The 25,670-nt window shown below is 37.2% G+C and overlaps 2 protein-coding genes across 3 annotated transcripts; both read left to right on the top strand.

Moving 5' to 3' along the window:
- Positions 1 to 1,595: 1,595 nt before the first annotated feature.
- Positions 1,596 to 13,696, top strand: LOC103438907 (MLO-like protein 1). Its single transcript, XM_029105470.2, has 13 exons — positions 1,596 to 1,736; positions 3,726 to 4,245; positions 10,249 to 10,365; positions 10,481 to 10,541; positions 10,807 to 10,898; positions 11,231 to 11,305; positions 11,410 to 11,498; positions 11,648 to 11,697; positions 11,840 to 11,880; positions 12,118 to 12,327; positions 12,427 to 12,494; positions 12,611 to 12,671; positions 13,315 to 13,696. Exons 2-13 carry the CDS (start codon positions 3,820 to 3,822, stop codon positions 13,492 to 13,494), a joined length of 1,470 nt encoding a protein of 489 aa, XP_028961303.2. The 5' UTR covers positions 1,596 to 1,736; positions 3,726 to 3,819; the 3' UTR covers positions 13,495 to 13,696.
- A 5,750-nt stretch (positions 13,697 to 19,446) lies between these two features.
- LOC103410086 (large ribosomal subunit protein uL3c-like) lies at positions 19,447 to 24,938 on the top strand. Of its 2 annotated transcripts, XM_070824579.1 has the most exons (5): positions 19,447 to 20,056; positions 20,170 to 20,268; positions 20,356 to 20,460; positions 20,876 to 20,952; positions 22,014 to 24,938. In XM_070824579.1, exon 5 carries the CDS (start codon positions 23,996 to 23,998, stop codon positions 24,809 to 24,811), a length of 816 nt encoding a protein of 271 aa, XP_070680680.1. In that variant the 5' UTR covers positions 19,447 to 20,056; positions 20,170 to 20,268; positions 20,356 to 20,460; positions 20,876 to 20,952; positions 22,014 to 23,995; the 3' UTR covers positions 24,812 to 24,938. The 2 variants fall into 2 exon arrangements, with proteins under 2 accessions (XP_070680680.1, XP_070680681.1); XM_070824580.1 differs by lacking the exon at positions 19,447 to 20,056 and having other exon boundaries at positions 20,165 to 20,268.
- Positions 24,939 to 25,670: the final 732 nt, after the last annotated feature.

Genomic DNA, 25,670 nt, shown 5'->3' on the forward strand with positions numbered 1-25,670 from the left:
ACCTACCTCTTAGTCTTATTTCTATTACATTATGATTATCATAGAACGTTTAAGCATGGAATGGATTCTGATAGGAAGCCTCAAGGCCTAAACCTAAGGCCCCACGAAGGCACCTATTTGGATTCATTCCGTTCTGCGGTCTAGAACGTTTGAGTATAAGAACGAACTCTAATGGGAAGCCTCAATGCCTATATCTAAGGCCCTACAAAGGCACCTATTTGGGTTCATTCTACCTCTCGGACTCGGGTAATCAGAAGTATAATAGTTATAAGACTCATGCAATCACGAGAACAAATATGATGTGTTCGAGCACTGGTTTAGTTATTGATAGGAAGCCTCAAGGCCTACACCTAAGGCCCCACAAAGGCACCTGTCATAACTAACACGGTTTCTCGGGTATATACATATATACAACTAAGATTCGACATCCATTTCACATCTGCCATACTGAAGATGGCAGTGGCACGCCTGAGCACCTAAAAGTTAACCTTGATTGTGAGCCTCAAGGCCTACACCTAAGGCCCCATAAAGGCACCTCTCAAAGTTAACTATGTCCTTCTCTTTCAGCCTTACCCGAAGAGCCTTGCCCGACGAGACTTGCCCGACAAAGCCCGACAGTGAAGCAGAAGCCCGACAGCAGCCCTCAACCGGCGCCAACCTCCTGGGGAGCTGTGTGCTCGTCGGCCAGGAAACATCCCCGACGGAAATTCCTGACGTGAACAGGTTGCTGGGTGTGTCGGGGTCGCGGATGAAGGGGCAGCTTATTTTTCGTTTTTGCTTTCATTGACATATTTATCCCCATTCTTTGACTTATTTATCCCCATTCGTAAGGTTTTTTGTTGTAATTCAGAGTTTTTAGAGGGTTATACTTGTCTTTTCAGCCTAGCTTAATTTTCTTTTCCAAATTAGCTGAAATTATCTTATATTAATGGGAAATTAAAGAAACAATTGCATGAGTTTGATTAGTCTACTCTTTTTTTTGTTGTTGAGTCTGGAGCATCGGATCCACACAAAGGATCTTGAGAATCTATGAATTGTGCCCGTTCATCGTTCATCATGCAGTTAGAAATCATTTTAAAAAAATTTATTTAAAAATAAGCATAAATAGTAATTGACAAAAATTGACCGCACGATGTACGATGAACGTACATGGTTCACGAATCCCCAAGATCGTCACCAAAAGGATCCGGAGAGCATCCTGTTGGTATGGAAATAATCCTCTTCCCCTTGAAACGTTTGTAAACTTGTCAACTTGACGACTTAAGCTTTTGCATGCGAGAAAAATGGTGAACAAACGAAACTTATGAGTTGGTATACAAATGTCATGCAAATTAAGTACTTGGCATATACATGTCTATCCTCTTTTTTCTTCTTTGGACTATCATATACGTACATAAATGTACATATACAAATCGATATATATATATATATATATATATTTTTTTTTTTTCTTGTCAAAAGATAAGTACAAGATAAATTTTCTAAAAATAAAAAGAACTATATACTACAATATGAGAGAAAAAGAGGGAATGTTTATTGGTTTCTGGAGTATAAATAGAAGGAAAGCGTTCATACCGGATCAAAATTATGTAAAGTAGGCTCGTTTCTAAAGTCGTAGGCGGCCATCGTTAAATTCAGATAGAAGACGTCTGCGACTTTAAAACAACAACGATCAGGCCGTGTCTCGCTTGTGAGCAACTTTGGTGCCTCTCTTGGTTTCACGAGGCAGAAACCAGGTTTATCTATCCCTTCCGTTGTTAAGAACATTTTTCCATTTAATCATTTTATGTTTTATGCATGTCCTATGTGTTTTATAGCTCAAATGGCTAAAATTATGATGCATGTGAGGAAATTGAGTAAAATGATTAATAAAATCTAAAGACTCAATTGCTTTGCGTGCGTATATATTGTGTCTACGTATGAACATGTTGGATATAATACCAAATGTTCAAGCTTTTGGTATTATGGAGAATGAGGAAATAGGGTTTAAGATCATGGATTGGAATCCATCCAAGTGCAGTTAGTGGTTAAGGAAATATTATGTAACACCAAATTAACAGTTTTTTTTTTTTTTTGTCAAAATATATGTGCTCGTTAGGAACTATTTTTAAAATGGTTGAAAATACTTTTCATGAAAATGTTTTCGGAATCAGTCTTTAGTAAAAAATGCAATTGCTTTGCGTGTGTATATATTGTGTCTACGTATGAACATGTTGGATATAATACCAAATGTTCAAGCTTTTGGTATTATGGAGAATGAGGAAATAGGGTTTAAGATCATGGATTGGAATCCATCCAAGTGCAGTTAGTGGTTAAGGAAATATTATGTAACACCAAATTAACAGTTTTTTTTTTTTTGGTCAAAATATATGTGCTCGTTAGGAACTATTTTTAAAATTGTTGAAAACACTTTTCATGAAAATGTTTTCGGAATCAGTCTTTAGTAAAAAATGCAAGTGAATCATGGAAAAGTACTTGAAATGTTTTCTATAATAAGCACTTTAAGTGCTTTTAGATTCTAGAAACATATTTTCTAAACGTTTTCAGTCTTTTTAAAAATATTTCTAAACGAATCCTCATTTGTGCAAATAAGAGTTCCTTTTTCTTTGACCAGAAAAAGAGAGAGAGAGAGAGAGAGTTCTTTCTCCTATACTTTAATTCATATCGAGGCTAAGAAAATATTAGATGACGCCAAATTAACAGTTTTATGTGCCAAAAATATACGTCATTTGTGCAAATAAATGTCCCTGAAAAACTCTTTTTTCTATACTTTAATTCAGATGGAGACTGGTGGTGTATTTGTTTTCTTTTCAACAACACGTACGTGTGATGACATGACACTTTAGGTAGCTTAGGAATTTTATAACTAAGCAAGCTTTAGAACTTAATCAGATAATGTTATGCCATGAAAAGCATTCACTTAGAGAGTTGATATATTTTTGCTTTCCTATTTCAGTTAAACAATACATGAAATCATGACTTTCCTCCACTCGTTTTCAGTTTTAATTAAACAATACACCAACATAAGCACTGCCTAGCTAGTGCCTACATCCAAATACAATTTTGACTTATGTTCAAGACAACATGGGTATACATAACCCTTGTCTTGAATTTTTTTTATTTAGTGGTTGGCTTAAGTAAGCAATAATGTTACGCACGCACCGTGTTAGTCAATCATTTATTCGATTTTAAACTTAGGCGGACCTCATTTAATGAACAAACCAGATGAAAAATGGTTGGTCTTCATGCCTTTCGCTACCAAAGTCGTAATTAGGAACCAATTTTTTTGGGAATAAGGATATATTAACACTAAAGGGTGAGGGAAATAAATTAATTTTGATCTTGGCATTACGAAGTTTAAAGTTAAAATTTCTCACTTACAGCTAAAGAGATTTACTGTCGTTTAATTAAGGCCATTAGAGTTAACAAGGTGAGTAGAGTGATACATGTAAATTACTGGCATTTAATCCGATTAAATCCATGAGATTCGATATTGTATTCAATAAAAGCTTTTTTCCTTTCTTTGATCACAAATCAGATCCCGTTTGAATGCAACGAGGTTAGTTCAATTTGAGCACTGTAATTTTACTAATTTGTGCGTCCATTTTGGAGGGTGACAAGGAAAAATCACATTTTTGGTGCAATATTACAGTGCCGATTTATTGTCTTAAAAATGTTTGTCTTTACATGTTAACTCACAGCAAGCACTGATTGTAAAAACGCAGGAGAGGATACTCTCAGAAAAACCATAAAAAGAAGTAGAAGAAGAAGAAGAGAAAAGGTCCCAAAAAAATAATAAAAAATAAAAAAGGTAAAAAAATGGCTGGTGGTGGAGAAGGTCCAACGCTAGAGTTCACGCCAACATGGGTGGTGGCGGTGGTGTGCACGGTCATCGTGGCTATATCTCTCGCGGTAGAGCGGGCCCTACACTCCGGCGGCAAGTACTTGAAAAAGAAGAAGCAGAAGCCGCTGTACGAGGCGTTGCTCAAGGTGAAGGAGGAGCTGATGCTGCTGGGGTTTATCTCTCTCCTCCTCACTGTCTTTCAGAACAGGATCACCAAAATCTGCGTGAACCCTAAGATTATGGACAAGTGGCTGCCATGCAAACTCCACCATGACGGTCATCTGGACGGCAAAGAAACAGCCCATTACTCCGCCACCTCCGTGTTTGGCGGCATTTTTGGACCTACCAGGAGGCTGCTGGCTGCCGGGGCTAAGGCTCAACAGGGTTACTGTGGCAAAAAGGTATCTTCAACATAACCCAACTCCCTATTTATTTATTCTTTTTTTTTTTTAATTTGTGCTCCTATATATGATGATCCTCTCAATGTTTTAGTGTCGGATGAATGGCTATACCGGGTATCAATCAGTTTACATACGCTACCAAGTGTTGTTATTCATCAACATTTGAGCAAATATCAACACGATATTGATTAGAATATTGGTATCTGGTGTTAAAGGAAGTGTGTTCTTATTTCAATTCTTTCGCCACAGTGCTTGGGATATTTTTCTACTTCTGCTTAATTTTTAAAATTTTCTTTGTAACTTGTCTGATTTATTTTTGTGTTTTGATATTTCTCAAAGGGAATTGTTATTAGCACTCCAAAAATCTCATTCTACACTCCTCATAAATGTTTTTTTTTTCTAATTATAGAAAGTTTAGAATACCAAATGAGATTTTTGGAGTGCCAATAACAATTCTCTTCTCAAATGGAGAATAATTAATGATCTTGTAGTCTGGTTCAATAGCGTACCAAATTGGAACCCTTTGATTGAGTTCGAAGCTGTTTTGGGTGCAAAATCGAAGCCTCTTCAATTTAGATGAAAGTGGTTTGATAGTTTGCACCCAAAACTCATTTGTGAATTGGGATTAAAGGAACCATTTCCTATTTATCATGATTTAATGAACTGAGAAGTTGAGAACAAATTAACGGATAAATGGTCTACTTTTCTTGAAGCCATGATGCTGTCTATGCTAATTTTCCAGGGAGATAAGACCATATATAGATAGATAGATAGATAGACATACCAAAAAGAGATGCAGCTAAAATGCAAATTGATAGACATAATTTTCGAAATTCATTTTCCGGAATAGGTACTTGTTGAAAGGTAATCTTGCTTCTAGAATGGTGGGTGCATGCATTGAAAATGCTAGACAATTCTAGCATGAATATGGCATGTGTTCATTATGTTCATAAGCAAAGTCTATGTTGGTGGGCTACTTTAAGAGAATCAAGAATAATGGCTAGGATGATTTCACACTTGGTATGGTTGGTTATGCTTGCCTATAAATATAGGTGAGTATGTTGTAATGTAAGATATAAGAAGAAGAAAAGAGAAGTGAGAAAGAAGAAGAAGAAGTAAGAGAGACAAGAAGGCTCTCTAAAGTGAGAATAAGTAGAAGAAGCATTCATAGCTTCCAAGAGTGTTTGAGTGATTTCTCTTGTATTAGTTTGTGTGAGAATAAGAAAAGTTTTGAGTGTTACCTTGAATATTCTTTTTCTCTTGCCTATCAATTTCCGCTGTGTTACATTCTTATTTGTGAGATAGACATCTCCAAAGTAGAGAAGTCTTTTATATCCCAACAAAGTGGTATCAGAGCCATGGCTAACAACGCTATGGCAGCTTTCCAAGTTCCAGTGCTCAACAACAACAACTTCGATAATTGGAGTATCAAAATGAAGGCCCTTTTGGGAGCACATGATGTATGGGAAGTCGTGGAGAAAGGCTACACTGAGCCAGAAGATGAAGCTACTCTGCCCCAACCCCAGAATGAGAGTTTGAAAGATTCAAGAAAGAGAGACAAGAAGGCTCTCTACCTCATCTACCAAGCATTAGATGACAATGGCTTTGAGAAGGTCTCAAGTGCAACCTCCGCCAAGCAAGCATGGGAGAAGCTTCAAACCTCTTACAAAGGAGCCGAACAAGTGAAAAAGGTTCGTCTTCAAGTATTAAGAGGTGAGTTCGAATCTTTACAAATGAAAGGGTCTGAATCAATCTCCGATTACTTCTCAAGAGTTTTAGCCGTTTCCAATCAATTAAAAAGAAACGGTGAAAAGTTAGAAGATGTTAGAATTATGGAGAAGATACTACGCTCGTTGGACCCCAAGTTTGAGCACATTGTCGTGACAATTGAAGAAACTAAAGACTTGGAAGAAATCAGTATAGAGCAATTAATGGGTTCGCTACAAGCATATGAAGAGAAACATAAGAAGAGGCAAGGGAATGATGAGCAGCTCCTCAAGATACATATTCAGCCAAAGAAGAAAGAAGAAAGCTTCGACAACGAGAGAAGCCAGTACGGAAGAAGTCGTGGCCGAGGTCGCGGACGTGGACATGGGCGTGGACGCAGTTGGAACTTCAACAACCATAGCAACTACGAAAGAGGAGAAAACTCAACAAAAGGTCGTGGGAGAGGACGCTCAAACTTGAGGTATGAAAAATCTCAAGTTCAATGCTATAATTGTCAAAAGTTCGGGCATTATGCTTGGGAATGTAGAGCTCCAAACAACAGACTTGATGAGAAGGTCAATTATGTGAAAGAAGATAAAGAAGAGAATGGCGTTGTGCTACTAGCATGCAAGAACAATGATGGAGACCAAGACTATACATGGTATCTTGACACCGGCGCCAGCAACCACATGTGTGGAAAAAGAAGCGTGTTCGTAGAGCTCAATGAATCAGTGAGTGGCAACGTTTCTTTTGGAGACGAATCCAAAATACCGGTAAAAGGAAAAGGTAACATCCTTATTCCCCTTGAAAATGGCGGTCACCAATTAATTTCAAATGTCTACTACGTGCCCAATATGAAAAGCAACATTTTGAGTTTGGGTCAACTCTTAGAAAAAGGTTATGATTTTCATACAAAAAATTATATCCTTTTTCTTAGAGATGACAAAGGAAGATTAATTGCCAAGGCGAAAATGTCAAAGAATAGGATGTTTCCCATGAACATTCAAAACGATGTTGCAAAGTGTCTCAAGATATGTTACAAAGACATATCTTGGCTTTGGCATCTTCGTTTTGGGCATCTTAACTTCGGGGGATTGGAGTTATTATCTAAGAAAGAGATGGTGAGAGGATTACCGTGCATCAGCCACCCTGATCAAGTTTGTGAAGGATGTTTACTTGGAAAACAATTCAGGAAAAGCTTTCCAAAGGAGTCGACCACAAGAGCCCAGAAGCCACTTGAGCTCATTCATACCGATGTGTGCGGTCCTATAAAACCAAGCTCTTTGGGTAAAAATAATTATTTCCTTCTCTTCATTGATGATTTTTCAAGAAAAACATGGGTTTATTTCTTGAAGCAGAAATCAGAAGTCTTTGGAGCATTCAAGAAGTTCAAAGCCGCCGTAGAAAAAGAGAGTGGTTGCAAGATCAAAGCCATGAGATCTGATCGAGGAGGAGAATTCACTTCAAAGGAATTTCAAGAATTTTGTGAAGCCAATGGAATTCGTCGACCTTTGACAGTTCCAAGATCCCCTCAACAAAATGGTGTGGCGGAAAGAAAAAATCGAACTATCCTCGACATGGCTCGAAGTATGCTCAAAAGCAAGAGATTGCCTAAGGAGTTATGGGCAGAAGCTGTAGCATGTGCTGTCTACCTATCCAATCGATCTCCAACAAGAAGTGTGTGGGGAAAGACTCCGCAAGAAGCATGGAGTGGAAGAAAACCAGGTATCTCTCATCTAAGAGTTTTTGGAAGCATAGCCCATGTACATGTACCAGACGAGAGGAGAGCCAAACTCGACGACAAAAGTGAGAAGTTCATCTTCATCGGCTATGACTCAAATTCAAAAGGCTACAAGTTGTATAATCCAAACAATGGAAAGACGGTGATCAGTCGAGACGTGACGTTCGACGAAGAAGAAGAATGGGATTTTGGCCCGCATGCAGGAGATCTTCATTTCTTTCCTCAATTTGAAGAAGAGAATGAACACGGGACGATGGAGCAAGCAAGAGAAGTTCAACAAGAATCCACTACTCCACCTGCTTCACCAATATCAACCAATCATGGCAATTCACCAGCATCAACATCATCAAGTGGGAGCCTAAATGAAAGAGAAGTACCACGCACAAGAAGTATACGAGATCTCTATGAGGTAGCTGAAAGACTTGATAATCCTACACTTTTCTGTCTCTTTGCTGATTGTGAACCAGTCGACTTCCAAGAAGCAGTACAAGATACTAAGTGGAGGAAAGCAATGGATGAAGAAATCGAAGCAATCGAGAAAAATGAAACATGGGAACTCATTGTTCTTCCAAAAGGACACAAAGCCATCGGAGTCAAGTGGGTGTACAAGACAAAGAAAAATGCCAACGGAGAGGTCGAAAGATACAAGGCGAGACTAGTGGCGAAAGGCTATAGTCAAAGAGCCGGAATCGACTATGATGAGGTATTTGCACCTGTTGCTCGTTTGGAAATGATACGATTGCTAATTTCTTTGGCAGCTCAAAACAAATGGAAGATTCAACAAATGGATGTGAAGTCCGCCTTCCTAAATGGAGTCCTTGAAGAAGAAGTCTACATTCAGCAACCATCAGGCTATGAAATCAAAGGGCATGAAGACAAGATTCTGAAGCTGAAGAAAGCCCTCTATGGGTTAAAACAAGCGCCAAGAGCATGGAATAGTCGCATCGACAAGTACTTCCAAGAAAACAACTTCACCAAGTGCCCTCATGAACATGCTCTTTACGTCAAAGTCAAAATGGAGATATTTTGATTGTGTGCTTATATGTGGATGATCTAATCTTCACTGGGAGTAATCCAAGCATGTTTGAAGAGTTCAAGAAAGTGATGACCAAAGAATTTGAGATGACGGACATCGGGCTAATGGCATACTACCTAGGCATTGAAGTTAAGCAGAGCGAAGAAGGCATTTTCATCTCCCAAGAAAGCTACACAAATGAGATACTGAAAAAGTTCAAAATGCACGACTGCAAGCCCATAAGCACGCCAGTGGAGTGTGGAGTCAAACTAACCAAGCATGATGAAGGAGAAAGTGTAGATCCAACATTTTTCAAGAGTCTAGTTGGAAGCTTGCGCTACTTGACATGCACAAGACCAGACATTCTCTATGTCATCGGATTAGTCAGTCGCTACATGGAGAATCCCACAACTACACACTTGAAGACTGCCAAAAGAATTCTTCGATACCTTAAAGGTACTATTAACTTTGGCTTGTTCTATTCAAGTTCTAGTAACTACAAACTTGTTGGATATAGCGACAGTGATTGGGCAGGAGATTCTGACGATAGAAAAAACACTACTGGATTTGTGTTCTTCATTGGAGACACTGCATTCACATGGATGTCGAAAAAGCAACCGATTGTCACACTATCTACATGTGAAGCTGAATACGTAGCTGCTACCGCATGTGTTTGTCATGTAATTTGGCTGAGAAACTTGCTGACAGAATTAAGCATGCCACAAGAAGAACCAACAGAGATCTATGTCGACAATAAGTCTGCAATAGCTCTAGCAAAAAATCCAGTATTCCATGACAGGAGCAAGCACATAGATACCCGCTATCACTACATAAGAGAGTGCATTGCAAGAAAGGATGTGCAAGTGGAATACGTGAAGTCTCAAGACCAAATTGCAGACATATTCACTAAGCCACTCAAGCAAGAAGTCTTTATCAGACTGAGAAACTCAATCGGCGTCACAAGCAAGATTAAGGGGGGATGTTGAAAGGTAATCTTGCTTCTAGAATGGTGGGTGCATGCATTGAAAATGCTAGACAATTCTAGCATGAATATGGCATGTGTTCATTATGTTCATAAGCAAAGTCTATGTTGGTGGGCTACTTTAAGAGAATCAAGAATAATGGCTAGGATGATTTCACACTTGGTATGGTTGGTTATGCTTGCCTATAAATATAGGTGAGTATGTTGTAATGTAAGATATAAGAAGAAGAAAAGAGAAGTGAGAAAGAAGAAGAAGAAGTAAGAGAGACAAGAAGGCTCTCTAAAGTGAGAATAAGTAGAAGAAGCATTCATAGCTTCCAAGAGTGTTTGAGTGATTTCTCTTGTATTAGTTTGTGTGAGAATAAGAAAAGTTTTGAGTGTTACCTTGAATATTCTTTTTCTCTTGCCTATCAATTTCCGCTGTGTTACATTCTTATTTGTGAGATAGACATCTCCAAAGTAGAGAAGTCTTTTATATCCCAACAGTACTTTCATTGTATATGCACAGATGCATAAAAATTATGTGCTCTGACTATTTTCATTTTGTTTCTCCCACAGAATAAGGTACCATTGCTATCAGTTGAGGCATTCCATCACCTGCACATCTTTATCTTTGTCCTAGCCATTGTCCATGTGACCTTCTGTGCTCTCACTATTGTCTTCGGAGGTTTAAAGGTGAGCTTAAGAACACCAATTATTTTGATAAACCTTTTACTTGACGTTTATTGTTGGTGTTTTAAACGCAGTATGTTCATAGCATCCTTGGTTTTTTTTTATTACCATGATTCAGATACGTCAATGGAAACAATGGGAGGAGGAAAATGCAAAAGAGATTAGTGAAGTAGATGAAGGTATGAATTCTTGCTGTGTTTTCTTTTGATATTTGTTATTGAATATGAGATTCATGTGATGTCCCAATTGCATGTTTATGCGTTCAACAACACAACTAGCAGGGGTTTAATTCCATTAGAGAACGCACTGAGAGTTTTCAGATGAGCTGTCGACTGACTTGCTGAACTACATTCTCATTTGGATAGGCTTCACACCATTGATCTTGTTGTTGCTTGTTACTTGTTGCTTGTATATTTCCCCAATTCGAGATTTGTGTTGGTGCAGCTCAAACAAAGATCACCCATGTTCAGGAGCATGACTTTGTCAAGGATCACTTTTGGGGTATCGGTAAAAATTATCGTGTGAAGGGATGGCTGGTAAGATACTTTTCCATTTATAATGCAATCTATCCACATATATAATTTTAAGTTTTTAACGAAGGCTAGAACTCACAGATGATAAAATAATAGTTGAGTTTAGTGCATTTCCGTTACTTTTAAGAAAAGGAAAGAATTGATGCTTATTATTGTTTTTCAAAGAGGCCATGAACGATTTTGGTGAGTCTTGCACGATCTTGGGATAGGAATTGTTAAGGAATCCAAGAAGTTAGACCTCAGATTCACTTGAAATCGGTACAATTTTATTGTTTTTCCAAGTGGAAATACTATTGCTAACGCCGTTTTTGGTTTGTTATTCTGCACACGTCCAGCATTCTTTCCTCAACCAGTTTTATGGATCAGTGTGCAGATCAGACTACTTGACTTTGCGACTCGGTTTCATCTCGGTAAGGTACCTTTACAAAGGGTTGATGAGTTCTCAGTGTGTTTATTGCCTTACTTGGCTCCTAACCTGAGTTATATTTTTGGTGTTCTTTATTTCTCACTGCAGACCCATTGCAGGGGAAACCCCAAGTTTGATTTCTACACGTACATGGTACGCGCCCTTGAAGATGATTTTAAAAGAGTCGTCGGTATCAGGCAAGTTTTATCTGATATAATTTTGCCATAGGGAAGTTCTTTGTGAATTCATTGGGTAATTTTTGAGACGTTTAATGTCTCTGACCAAGCTGCCCTGTAAAATGGTTTTGATTCGTTTTCATTCACCATATGGTTTTCGTTGGCTGCAGTTGGTATCTTTGGATATTTGTGGTCATCTTCATGCTTATGAATGTCGATGGTATGATTCTTGTTTCAAACGAAACCACCTCCCTTTGACATTTTCATGCAGTTTTTACACTTGTGGCATAGATTGCATTGCCCGCCTTCAAGAAGAACACCATCGCCATAAATAGTGACATTCTTTTCTTTTTCGCGTGCAGGATGGCATGCATACTTCTGGATTGCATTTATTCCTTTCTTTGTAAGTGGTCTTCGCATAACCTTGCCGGGGTTTTGTCACTCATTTCTCATGTGCATTATTTTCATTTCATCTGCTGTGCTTGCAAATTCAAGCATTTAATCTAACTCCTTCCATTACATTTCAGTCACTGCATCGTTTGAGTTGTGCATAATACAGAACACTAGTTGTTCTCTATCATCATTGTTCTGATTTCAGTTCCTTGCAATGTAATCAATCGTTTTTATCCTCTTTCTCCAGCTTCTACTTGCTGTTGGAACTAAGCTGCAGCACGTAATCACCCAGTTAGCTCATGAAGTTGCTGAGAAGCATATCGCCGTAGAAGGAGAACTAATAGTTCAACCATCAGACAAGCACTTTTGGTTTGGCAAGCCCAAATTTGTTCTCTTCTTGATTCATCTCATCCTCTTCCAAAATGCTTTCGAAATGGCATTCTTTTTCTGGATATGGGTAAATGCAGATTCTTCAATCCACTTCATACCATGCGATTACAATTAAATTGTTAAGTGAGACTGACTTGATCTTTGATCTGCTTATATTCTTTTGCAGGTTCAATATGGTTTTACATCTTGCATAATGGGAAAAGTAAGATACATTGTCCCCAGGCTTGTTATTGGGTAAAACTCCAAGGACCTTTCCCTTTTTCATTCTTCGTTCAAAAATCACTCGAAGAACATTCAATTTAACATTTCTTGCTGCTAATCCCTCTCCTTTTAATTTTCTGTTTCATTAGGGTGTTCATTCAGGTGCTCTGTAGTTACAGTACTCTACCACTTTATGCCATTGTCACGCAGGTGAGTCGAGTTTAAAACTGCAACTTACCTTCCCTTTTCTAGTGAGTGGGGGTTTGGCAAATTTAGTAAAAATTTGATGCTGATGGACAAAAAACTCCCCTTACTCAAAGCTTACACGTAAGCCCCTTCGAGGAAGACTCGAAGGCAGTTTGAGTACGATTAGAAGAGTCGATACTTGAAGGGGCTTCAAGTTAAAAAGGAGTGTTATTTGTCCACAACCATCAAATTTGGCAAATTTTCAGCTTAAGAGAAAGAGTCATTAACAGATAACAAAATAGTGAGTTTAGTCAAGTTTTGATGCTAGAGGTCGCACTTGGTGCGATGGCAAGTGCCTTCGTCCATGAGCGGTAGGTCTCAGGTTCGAGACTTGGGAGCAGCCTCTCCATAAATGGGGGTAAGGCTAGCCGACATTCACCTCTCCCAGACCCTGCGTAAAGCGGGAGCCTTGTGCACTGGGTACGACATTTAGTCAAGTTTTGATGCTATTTTCCATAGTCATCAACTTTGGCTAACGTAAAGCTTTCTAAAAATGGCTAGTTTTCGTTATAATGACTAAATTTTGTCTAATTTTTTCGGGGTGGTTGTCAAAGTTGCACATTCTTTAAAGTTCTCCATTCTTTTCTGTTTCTGCAATGCAATGTAGATGGGAACCAAATTCAAGAAAGCAATATTCGACGAGGGTATACGCTCGGGACTTATTGGTTGGGCTCAGAAGGCAAAGAAAAGGAAGGCGAGCAGCGTCGACGGATCTGGATCTACCTCTGGTTCCTCCGTGGGAGTTCAGCTAGGCAAAGTTAACCAAAAGACAACGACCAAGGGCTGAACATCTCTTCTTCACATGATATATATCTTTTTGTAGAGTCAAATATAGCCGTAGCTCTCACCACCCTCTAGATTATTATTCTGCATAGGGGGGCCTGAGGAACTCAAATGTCAAATCATAATTTACTACGAATTTTTATGAAATATTTCCGATTCGGAATGTAGAAATTATATTCAGGAATCAAGGTATTATGAATTATGTATCCAGTTTTTCCAAATTTTCCATACATAATTCCTTTCGAACCTGATATAGTCGGTGTATGTGCATTTATTTCTAGCACACTGATGGTGTTTTTGTTAAGAGTTGTTGTTGTCTACACTAAAAATAAGAGTAATTCTACAGAGACTATATTTATAGGCTACATTTGCATATTAAATGATGTGTCATTAAAAAAAATAAGCACATTAATCAACGCTTAAGTAATAATCTAATCTCCCTAGCATTGATTTTGACCTAAAAAGATGATTTACAAGAAAATAAAATTTGGACTTTTAATTTACTCTAATGAACAATGTAGGCCTATATTGTTTTTGACTAGTCAAAGATACCAAAATCTCAACCTTCCCTCTCAACTGTTGTACAACGCATGTTGGTGTTTCTGGAGGGAAGGTGATCACGGGTTTAGGCAAAATACCACTTAAAACCAAGACCTTAGAACTTTAAGAACCTTCCTTTAAACTCTAAGATCGATTAGAATTTGCTCTATTACCAACTCTTTTGCGTAGTATCGATTTACCAGCCTTAAGACAATTAGTCTCTTTGATTGTAACTCTTTACAAGGAAGCATCTTTAACCAAATCTGATGGTCTAATATCCAATCCGATAAAAGTTCTATCGATTGTTCTTAGCTCAAATCTGAGAGTGGCAGCCCATATGAGATGGCTGCTCATCTAGGAGGAGTGCCATTTGGAAAAGTAATGATTGATGGAGAGGAATCTGTGAACGTTTTGCCTCTGAAAGTGTTAAGAAAATTGAGCCTATTACATGCTGATTTAATCTCTATAGAGTTAACAACATCAAATTTTTCTGGGGGCATCACCAAAACCTATGGTGTTACTTGGGATCAAAGAAACTTATGGTGGCTTTCTTTATTGTTGAAAACACTTCCACTTGTAATGCATTGTTGGGCATAGATTGGTTGTTGGATCCAATGAAGATGCGTGTTCCATGCTAAGAGGATTTTAGGAATTAGTACATGCCGACTTATGTCCAGTTTTCCCCTTTGCCAACATTTCAAAGGCAAACTTCTACAATCCAGATGTGCAGTGACGGAGCCAGAATTTTATCCTAATGGAGGCATAACAATAATATTATCAATCAAGGTACCCAATAAAATTGTGGTTGGGCTGCTCAATGGTAGTATTTTCAAGGGTGGTTAGTTTTTCACTTCTTATAATTTTGTGGTGCAATTTATAAATATTTTAACTTTTGAGTGATAGGTTAAACTTGAAATTCTTTAATGACTCCACATCTTGTATAGGTCCTATTTTCATTTTAAGTATGTTGTAGGAGTTAGATTCAAGTTTAGGGGAAGCCTTGAAAGGAAGAAACTGCTTAGAAAAATTGGGAAACCTGTTCATAAAGCTGCACGTTGTGCCGTAATTGACTGGCTGCTGATGGTTTTAACAACAACATATTGGTGATGAACATAATTATAACATTTTGGCGATGAACACAATTATCTAACCCAAACTAACTTCGGGTAAGATGAGTTGTCATTTGTCAATGACTCAAAATCCAAATATGTTCATAATCTAAAATACTATACACTCTTTTGTGTGACAATAAATTTGGATAGCATCAACCTTGCTAATTGGAGCTGCAACATGGATTTGGGCTATTGTTATTTTGAGAACCCCCCTGAGTCCTGATTGGGTTGGTCTGCTGTGTTATGGAGGATCTGTTAGGCCCGTTTTATTGCTGAGAGAAATTGATTGTTGTTTTCTGGGGGTGTTTTTATACCCATGTTCACCGAATGAATAATATACTATATAATTTCTAGAAGTGAACTTTTAAATCCAGATTTGTTCCTAATCCAAAATGCTCTATGTTTTGCTGAAGTAAACTTGTTTTTGTTAACTTGGCTTTGTTTTTGTTGTTTTTGTTAACTATTGCTGGATAGATTTTATTTGGGGAGGATCCATGGCACCACATTTCAGACACAAGTTTTGAGCCTTCAATTTCGTCGTCATCAGTATATGGATTAGTTTGTGAACAGTCTATGATTGAACCCAGCCAATTGTACAAGTAACTCATATGGTCAATGTCAACAACAATCAGACACACTTCCATTACAATTTAGAATGGTAGCCAAAATCTGGGAGAAGGAGACCAACAGAAACCAATAGCTTAGGGTTTCTGCGTGAAGAGGAGGAGGAGGGTTAAATTTGATCTCTTCGATTTTCAAGGAACGAGTGAAAAATAAAATTAATTAAAATGTTTCAGATTTATTATTTCAAAGTTTATTTATTTAAAAAAATATCAATTAAACTTGGCATGTCAAATTCAATCCCATCCGTTCATAATGGGCTAATCCAATGGCATAATAGTTTTGTCTAAAATGTGGTGTCATGGATCCCTCCCCATTTTATTTTTTTCTTAATACGTTAAAAAATAGGTAATTAATATTTTTTCCAATAATATAATGCAGCTTGCGGAAATAGCTCAGAATTTTGTGAAACATGGAAGTTGTGACTTATTCCTTTTCCTTTTGGTCTCCTTTTTGGTTATGTTTTGTTTTATATCCCACTTTCTCGGTTTGAAATTCTATTTTGTGCTGATTATACTATTGTGCCTTGGCCCGTTCGTTAGTGCGGAAACGAGATTCAGATTACAACCTCACCAAATCACACTCAGTTGAACATAATAAAATACAAGAAATAAAGACACCGAGAAATTTACGAGGTTCGGCAAAAACATGCCTATGTCCCCGGAGAGATTTTGCTTTTCACTATGAATAAGAGTACAAGTACACATGAGTTAAATCAACACAACTCAATCCCGAATCCCTTGCACACCCACTCATAGAATTTTCCCAAGAGCCTCACTCTACCCCAAGAGTTCTTTCACTAGAATACTTTTCACTCTAACTCTCTTGATTTTCTCTCAACCCATGTTCAACATTTCCCATAGGAGAGCCGGATGCTCTCCCCTTGGATGCTTCTATGATGCTTACCTTCCCACTTTCTAAGCATTACTAAATGCACAAATATTGCATCTAGTTATAGGCATACACTAGCAACTATGCCAACAACCAAGACCAAAAAGTCTTAAGTTCACATGACATAATTACTACCTAGCCTACCTAGCATGCACCAAAGTCTATACCTAGTCTATAAAGTACAACTTTTTTTCATTTGTCATTTAATGCATAGAAGAGAAAACATGCACAATTGTGTGCAAGCAAACACAAGGTCAAGTCTTGCTTGCTTCCAACTTTGCTTGTGGCAGTCACCATGTTTTAAATTGTTGTCAACACATGACTCATAATTACTCACAAATGTATAAGCCAAACACAACATATACTTGTTGTTTTTTAATGATTAACTTGATTTTAGTATCATTTCTATTAAATGACTCTTTTGTGTTATGTGCTTGTTGGTGTATCCAAGTCAATGGACAAATTCAAACTTGTTGATACTGGCAGCTTGTAAGTTGAAATAGTAAGTCTTTTACATTGCTTCTACAACTGAATAATATGTTTAATTTCACACTTATGCTATTTTGTACAGGTGTGTCAATTTCAAAGCCGTTAAAAGGCTTTTGGATACAGATGCACTAAAGATAGAAGATATCCCTGTTTCGAAAGTACCATACCCCATAATCTGTAGAACTTCCCTATATTAACTAGTAATTACTAAAAATATTGTTCCCTTTTAACAGGGAACGGATGGTGATGAAATTCCTTTGCAAGAAACAGCAGATGGTTCAGCAACACGGGTATTTTTCGTCCGATGATCAATATTTGTCATTTCTTTCAATAGTTATTGTTTCAATGTTTTTATGTAATGTAACTTTTATGCATGTACCAGTTCTTTGTGTTGAATTATGGTCAAGTGACAAAACAAATTTCGGCTAAATAAAATAAACAAAAGAAGGTAGACAACATCATTATGTTTATTGAAAAGATAAAAAGGGTCATGATGATGTTTGTAGAAAAAAGAGTAAAGGCTAGCAAGTAGCCTTATTATTGGTTTTGTATTTAGCTACTTTATGAATGATGAAGCTTAGCATCCGAATGTGAGAGAGAAGAAGGAGAGCACCATTTATTTTAGTAGCCCATCTTTGAGAGAGCAAGGGCAACCACATAGTAGCAGAAAATAGAAAGCACAGATTGGTTTTTCCAGTAGCTCTATTTTGGAGAGAAGAAGAAAGTGTGCCCTCTCATTGTTCAGTTCTCACTCCATCAAAGTTTTATTGTTGTAATAGCTTTGAGCTTTGTATAGAGAAGAAATTAATCATTATATTTCTTTCTCTATTTGTTTCTTTGGTGTGAGAGAACTATTGGTTATATTGGGATTTTGAGTTGTGAGCTTGTTAACACTTTGTAAACTCCTATTTGGTTGAGAGTGGATTATTGGGTGAGCTCTTACTGCTCTGAGGATGTACTCCAGTTAAACTGACTGTTAAGGAATCTCGTTAAAATCTTGGTGTCTTTAATATTTTGTTCTTGCATTTCATTTTATATATTTACTGTGGGTTAGCTTGAGTTAGTTCCAACGGGTTTGGTGTTGTCCTAGCATAACAATTGGTATCAGAGCACTAGTTGCTCTTGAGTACTGTCTAGTTGCCAAAGATGTCAGTTTGAATCAAAGACAATACCTTGAGAAGTTAATTCGGAAGTTTGGAGTTCATGATTCAACCAAACTGGTTAGTACCCCTTTGACTCCTCATTTTAAATTGAGTTATCTACAATGTCCTAAAACTGATAAAGAGAAGCTGCAAATGAAAAATATACCATATGCAAATTTGGTTTATAGTTTGATATATGCAATGGTATGCTCTAGACCGGATATTGCTCATGCACTTGGCATGGTGAGTCGATATATGCATAATCCAGGTAAAAAGCATTGGCAAGCAACTAAGTGGATATTGAGGTATCTCCATAGTACTCGAGATGTTGGTTTATGCTTTGAGTGATATGACTCTAGTATTGATCATTTTGCAGTTGGTTATGTTGATTCAGATTATGCAGGTGATCTGGATGGAAGGAAATCTACTACAGGCTATGTGTTTACTATGGCTAAAGGGCCAGTTTGTTGGAAGTCCATTTTGCAGTCGTCTGTTGCCTTGTTTACTACAAAGGCTAAATATATGGCAGTTGCTGAAGCTATAAAGAAGGTCATTTGGATACATGGGCTGATTAGAGATTTGGGGATTGATCAGAAGCAGGTGGAGGTACATTGTGATATTTAGAGTGCCATTTATTTAGCTAAGTATCAGGTTCATCATGCGAGGACCAAGCACATAGAAGTGAGTTATCACTTTGTGCGTGAAGTCGTTGGTGAATGAGAGATTTGTCCAGAAGATTCCAACTAAAGACAACCCTGCTGAAATGTTGACTAAGGTTGTTGGTGTAGTCAAGTTTGTTCATTGCTTGAACTTGGCTCACATTTTGCCTATATAAAGAATGCGTTGAGCAGTAGGAGTTTTGGAGCATTTTGGCTCAGCTTGAGTTATTCTTTTACTACTTTTGGGAGTGGTTTGTGTTGATTGTTGATTATGTTGGTTTGGCTCGTCATGGCGCTTTCGGAATTTGGCCAAGATGAAGATTGTTGAATTATGGCCAAATGACAAAACAACTTTCGGCTAAATAAAATAAACAAAAGAAGGTAGACAACATCATTATGTTTGTTGAAAAGATAAAAAGGGTCATGATGATGTTTGTAGAAAAAAGGGTAAAGACTAGCAAGTAGCCTTATTATTGGTTTTGTATTTAGCTACTTTATGGATGATGAAGCTTAGCATCCGAATGTGAGAGAGAAGAAGGAGAGCACCATTTGTTTTAGTAGCCCATCTTTGAGAGAGCAAGGGCAACCACATAGTAGCAGAAAATAGAAAGCACATATTGGTTTTTTCAGTAGCTCCATTTTGGAGAGAAGAAGAAAGTATGCCCTCTCATTGTTTAGTTCTCACCCCATCAAAGTTTTATTGTTGTAATAGCTTTGAGCTTTGTATAGAGAAGAAATTAATCACTATATTTATTTCTCTATTTGTTTCTTTGGTGTGTGAGAGCTGTTGGTTGTATTGGGGTTTTTGGTTGTGAGATTGTCAACACTTTGTAAATTCTCATTTGGTTGATAGTGGATTATTGGGTGAGCTCCTACTGCTCTGAGGACGTCCTCCAGTTAAACTGACTGTTGAGAAACCTCGTTAAAATCTTGGTGTCTTTAATATTTTGTTCTTGCATTTCATTTGATATATTTCATGTGGGTTAGCTTGAGTTGGTTCCAACGGGTTTGGTGCTGTCCTAGCACAACACTTTGATCGTGCTATTGGTATCAATGTCCCCCATTCTCGATCTCTTTCAATCAATAAAACATCAGACCTACTTCTTTTAAAGGTGATGTTAACACTTCTCTAACCCATACGTTCAATATTAACAAGTGAAATATTGCTCTCTGTAGAGCTTTAAATTTTTAGTTTTTGTTACATCTCATTTATGTATTTCTACAGTCAGATATCTACATCTGCGATGAAGGAGTTCTAGTTCGGAATATAACTAGAACTAATCCCAGAGATCCTTTCATTGAATTAGGACCAGAATTTGAAAAGGTGAAGATCTGTTTCATCATGGCAATTTCCATTCCTTTATCTGTTGCTATTTGTCTTTAATAGCTTTATTTATTTTATCTCCTTCAGGTCAGTGACCTCCTAAGTCGATTTAAGTCCATACCCGATAGTATTGACCTGGATAGCTTGAAGGTGACTGGTGATGTGTGGTTTGGAGCTGGTATAACTCTCAAGGTATTGTTAATGTTCTCCCGAAATTTGTTTCAAATTTGTATGAACTTTGTGCCCAAGCATATTCTGAATTGTAACCTTTTAGCTTTATGGAGTTTATTTTATTTACTTTGTGATAAAAGACCTCAGAATCTTGCTGGAAAACAAATTGCTAGTTCTGGCAGTATGTATGATTATACATATGACTCTGGCATTGATATCAGAGCAGAACACATCATATTCATTCGAGCAGAACACATATACCATGCATTGGACTCATATTCATTCAAGTTCATACATTCATTTATCCATTCATATAAAATTAATTTTCTTGAAGAGCATATTGCCATCAATCTTTCCACTGTTTCTCGCTGTTTATGTGTCGATTAAACACCAACAATATCTCATTTCTTTTCTTATGGTTGATTTACTTCTCAAGGGGAAAGTCACTATTGTTGCAAAACCCGGGGTGAAATTGGAAATTCCTGACGGACTAGTAATACTATAGAGAATAAGGTAAGTCACTTTTATTTATAGAAAACTTCATTTTAATCTCTAAAAAAGATGAGTTTTAGATTATAACCATATGTAAGATTAAAATCCAATTTTAGTCCCTAGCACATTTAATCATATCATTTATTAGTTGTATTTTGATGTTTTATTTTATCTTTTTATTTTTATTTTAATGTATTAATTACATTTAAATTTAATTTTTATTTCATTCATCATAATATATTTTAATGTCTACATTTAGGCAACTAAATTTTTTATAATATATATTCCGATAACAATTTTGTATGTTCTTCATTTAGGTACATTAATACATTTGAATATTTTGGTATATCTATCGGTACAAACATGTAGTTACATTGATTCAATATAATGCATTTTGATCAATATCATGCATTTCGTTACGTACACTTTGATACACACATTTGAGTATTGACTTTTAGGTACATTAATTCAATTATTATTTCGGTAAATACATTTAGGTACATACATTTTGGTATTGATATTTAGGTTCATACATTTTCGGTATTGACATTTAGGTTCGTACATCTTGATACATACATTTCGCTATTAACATTTAGGTACATTAATTCAATATAATACATTTCAGTACATACATTTAGGTTCATTATAATATATTTCGGTACAATCATGTAGGTACAAATATTTTGGTACAAAAAAGTCAATTTTATATATTTTGGCACAATCATTTCTGTACACTTATGTATCTATATATTTTTGTATCACAAATTTTTTTTAATATTTTCTCATTTACGTTCATTTCTAATTAAAAAAATTAAATATGTGCATATTAATAAAATTAAAATTTAATATGGAGAGATTAAATAAAAATACACATTAAATAAGAAAAATTGAATGTAAATTTTGATAAAAGTACACTCAAGGGATTAAATTGAATATTTAATCTAGCATCAGGTTTTTTTTAAATTTTAATCTTTTGTAAGGACTAATGTTCAAAAACCCCCTTTTATTTATTTATTCTTTGTTTATCGGTCCTCTATGATTTTCCACTTTTATCTGCTAAAGTATTCTGTTACACTGCCCAGGACATCAATGACCCTTCAGACACTTGACAAGGAGATGCGTTGCTCAGCAAATGTTAGTGAAAATGTGAGTTAACCTGGCGAACATCTACCTCTGGGGTCCTTGTAGCTAGCAGCATGCTTTGACAGTTGACACCGCTACAGATTCCGTTAAATATTCCATTATTTGTTTTGAGAAACAGAGATACGGAGGAGCTCTTCACCGGCGCAGTATTTATTTTGGCCGAGAATTAGAGAGGTCTGCGTGACCAAATAAGCTTGGTGTTAAATTGTTTATTGGAAGAGGTATTATCACAGCAAAAGGTTGTAGAATAGTTCCATTTGGTTAGTTTACTGATTGATTTTTTCAGGTGTTATCTGATTTTAGCTCTAAAGTGCCGCGTAAGGAGCTTAAATCTGCAACGGAATTGGTGTATCAAGTGATTCTCGTTCCAAGTTTCTTCTATGAAGGTAAATGCTAGTTACCTTCCAGTTATACGAGAGTTTTTCAGTATGATAGCATACCGCTATTTGTTCCTGACCATATGGTATGACATGGGTGACACAGTTTTCCTATTTGCCTTTTTCACTGTGTAGAATCCGCCAACATTTTGCGTAGTGACCCAAATTAACAAAAGAATCTTTTCTCTATACCCCCTATCTGATTAGACCCAATGAATGCATCAAGAAAATAGTTGGGCATAATTGGATTATTTGGTAATAGGGTAGTTGGAAGATAACTCATGTGGTAAAAATATTATGATTTAAGCTCTTTTGGTGAAGTCTGTTAAGATTTAAGCTCAAAATTGAAATGTTTTGTCAACTCTTCTTTTAATTTTTAGAATATAAAAGCTCATATGCGAGATTAAAAAGATAAAGTTAGCCTCATGTAGCCCAATGTGTTAATAATTAACGGAGAGTTTCATTTTAGCCTAATATGTGTGACTTACGTGTTAATAATTAACAAAGAGTTGACGAAATTTTCAACTTTGGGCCTAAAATCCTAACAGATTTTACCACAAGGACTTAAATCCTAGTTTTTCGCATGTATCTTTCATTACAATTGGATGTTTAAAGGGTTTGAATTTGTTTAATTTTTAGTAATGGCTATTCATTTCGAATTAAATTATAAACGGTTTGGATAGTTGGCAAAAGTTATAGAGTGAGCTACGCAAGTATTAACTTTCAGGAAACGATTCACGGTCATCGTGACATCCAGGTCAAGTTGTAATGTTATAGTGAGTTTTTCTCTACGTAACATTGTATTGAGCTCACCGCATGGCACTGAATCGTTTTATGTTAATTTCCCCTACATATTAATAAAAATATGATTCGAGGTAAAAGTAAAAGCAAGGTCTAAAATATCGATATTATCTCGATATTTCCATCGAAATTTCCATGTTTTTGAACTACCGATATCATCGATATTTTAAACCTTGATAGGAACTCTATGTGGTACTAAGTCACTTATGTATCTTACCATGCAATCTATAAAGTGTAAAATATTTTATTAATTCATTATATATAAATGATTATGGTGTGTTTAAACTTCTTTCATTAATTACTACATATTTTCTACACTCACAATGTTTGCCAGCTCGCTATATAATCAACTTAAATTAGTTAAATTCATCATGCAATGCATTTCCTTCTAATTTTTTGTGATAAACTAATAGATAATTGATTAAATAAACATCCTGCAAAGTTAATAAAAATTTCCAAGTTTTTCTTACCGTGGTTTTTATTCAATTTTTATTGATATTGATAATATTCTAATATTTACATCGAAATTTCTATGTTTTTGAACTACCGATATTTACAATATTATTGATATTTTAGATCTCGAGTAAAAGTGATTTAAACCCATCCCCTTCTACTCAATTTTTATTTTTCAGCCCAACTGTAGTTTGGGTGGTCCCACATATCAGTACAGTATAGTAGATAAGAAACAAGGCCACCCGCATTGCAGTCCTCTTCCTCTCTCTCAACCCAGAAACCAGACAGCCATGTCAATCCTTTCCATTTCTGTACCTTCTTCTTCCTCCGCTCTCCTCCCCAATGTCTCCTTCTCCTCCAAATCCTCCCCATTCCTCACCCCGCCACTCCAAATCGCCGTCGCAAAATCCCACAAAAAGCGACCGACGGGAGTCACCATGAGCATGGAGGCCGGCATCGGAGTCATGGCCACGAAGCTCGGCATGATGAGCTTCTTCGAGCCCACCGGAAAAGTCGTCCCGGTTACCGTCGTGGGTTTCAAGGAGGGCAACATCGTCACCCAGGTAAAAACCCAGGCCACCGACGGCTACGACGCCGTCCAAATCGGCTACCGGCGGGTCCGTGACCGGAAGCTGACGAAGCCCGAAATGGGTCACCTCCAGAAAGCCGGCTCGATCCCCCTCCGCCACCTCCAGGAGTTCCGGCTGCAAGACGTCGAAGGATTTGAGCCGAACCAGAAGCTCTCCTTCGACGAGCTTTTCAAAGAGGGCGACATCGTCGACGTCTCCGGAACCACAATCGGAAAGGGGTTTCAGGGAGGAATCAAGCGGCACAATTTCAAGCGGGGGCTGATGACCCACGGGTCCAAGAGCCACAGAGCTCTGGGTTCAATCGGTGCCGGAACGACGCCGGGAAGGGTGTACAAGGGGAAGAAGATGCCCGGGAGAATGGGAGGGACCAAGACCAAGATCAGGAAGCTGAAGATTGTGAAGATCGATAAGGAGCTCAATGTTGTGATGATCAAAGGTGCCCTGCCCGGTAAGCCCGGAAACCTTCTCCGCATTGCTCCTGCTAAAATTGTGGGCAAGAACATTCCCAAGAACTAGTTTAGTTCTTTTTTTTTTCGTTTAAGTTGTTTTGATTCTGTGAATTTTTGTATCGACATTGACTCCCATGCATGTTAAGTAGCGTTTTGTGAATTTATGGAAGCACTTCACTTGATAGAAGCAAGAATCGCTGGTTTATGTTCACTGGAATTAGTGGGGCAACTCGGGCAGGTTGGGAGGGTTGGAAGGTTAACCCAATCATAACCCAATTTTTACAATCTGAAATCGAGTTTGGGTTGGGTTTTAATTGGGTTTATTCGGGTTTGGGTTTATTTACGTTGGGTTTGGATTGCCCAACTTTTTCAAATTTTAATCGTGTTCATGCAAAGTTAGAATTAAAATACAAGAAATACCAAAGTTAATACCAAAAGAAAAAAAAAAAAGGAACATTTCATTGTCCAAAGCTAGTACTCGACTCAAGTCTTGTCATTCGAAGTTCCTACCAAAAAACAAAGCTAGTACCCAACCGGACATAGATTAGAAGCCTCCTTCGTGCAAAAATCTAAGTGTGGCTACCAGAAAAACAATTGCTTTCTATAACTACATGCACTTTTCTATCATAATCCATCAAAAGTCACTAGTGAATTCTCTACGAAGGTGCAAAGGTCATTGACACGCATGTTGCATAGCTCAACCCAATCGAGTTGGGTTGGACAAATGATCAACTCAACTCAATCAATGAACGAGTTGAAATTGGGTTGGGTTTGGATGGATTATAACCATAAAAAAACTCGCTTGTTTAAATTTAAAGTTGGGTTGAACATGGACGGGTTCGGGTTGGTCCAACCCAAATTGCACCCCTAACTAGAATGTTAGATGGTCAAAATGTTATGCTAATTTTAGTTATAGCAAACTCAGA

Source organism: Malus domestica, chromosome 07, assembly GCF_042453785.1.
Source record: "Malus domestica chromosome 07, GDT2T_hap1".
Taxonomy (NCBI): domain Eukaryota; kingdom Viridiplantae; phylum Streptophyta; class Magnoliopsida; order Rosales; family Rosaceae; genus Malus; species Malus domestica.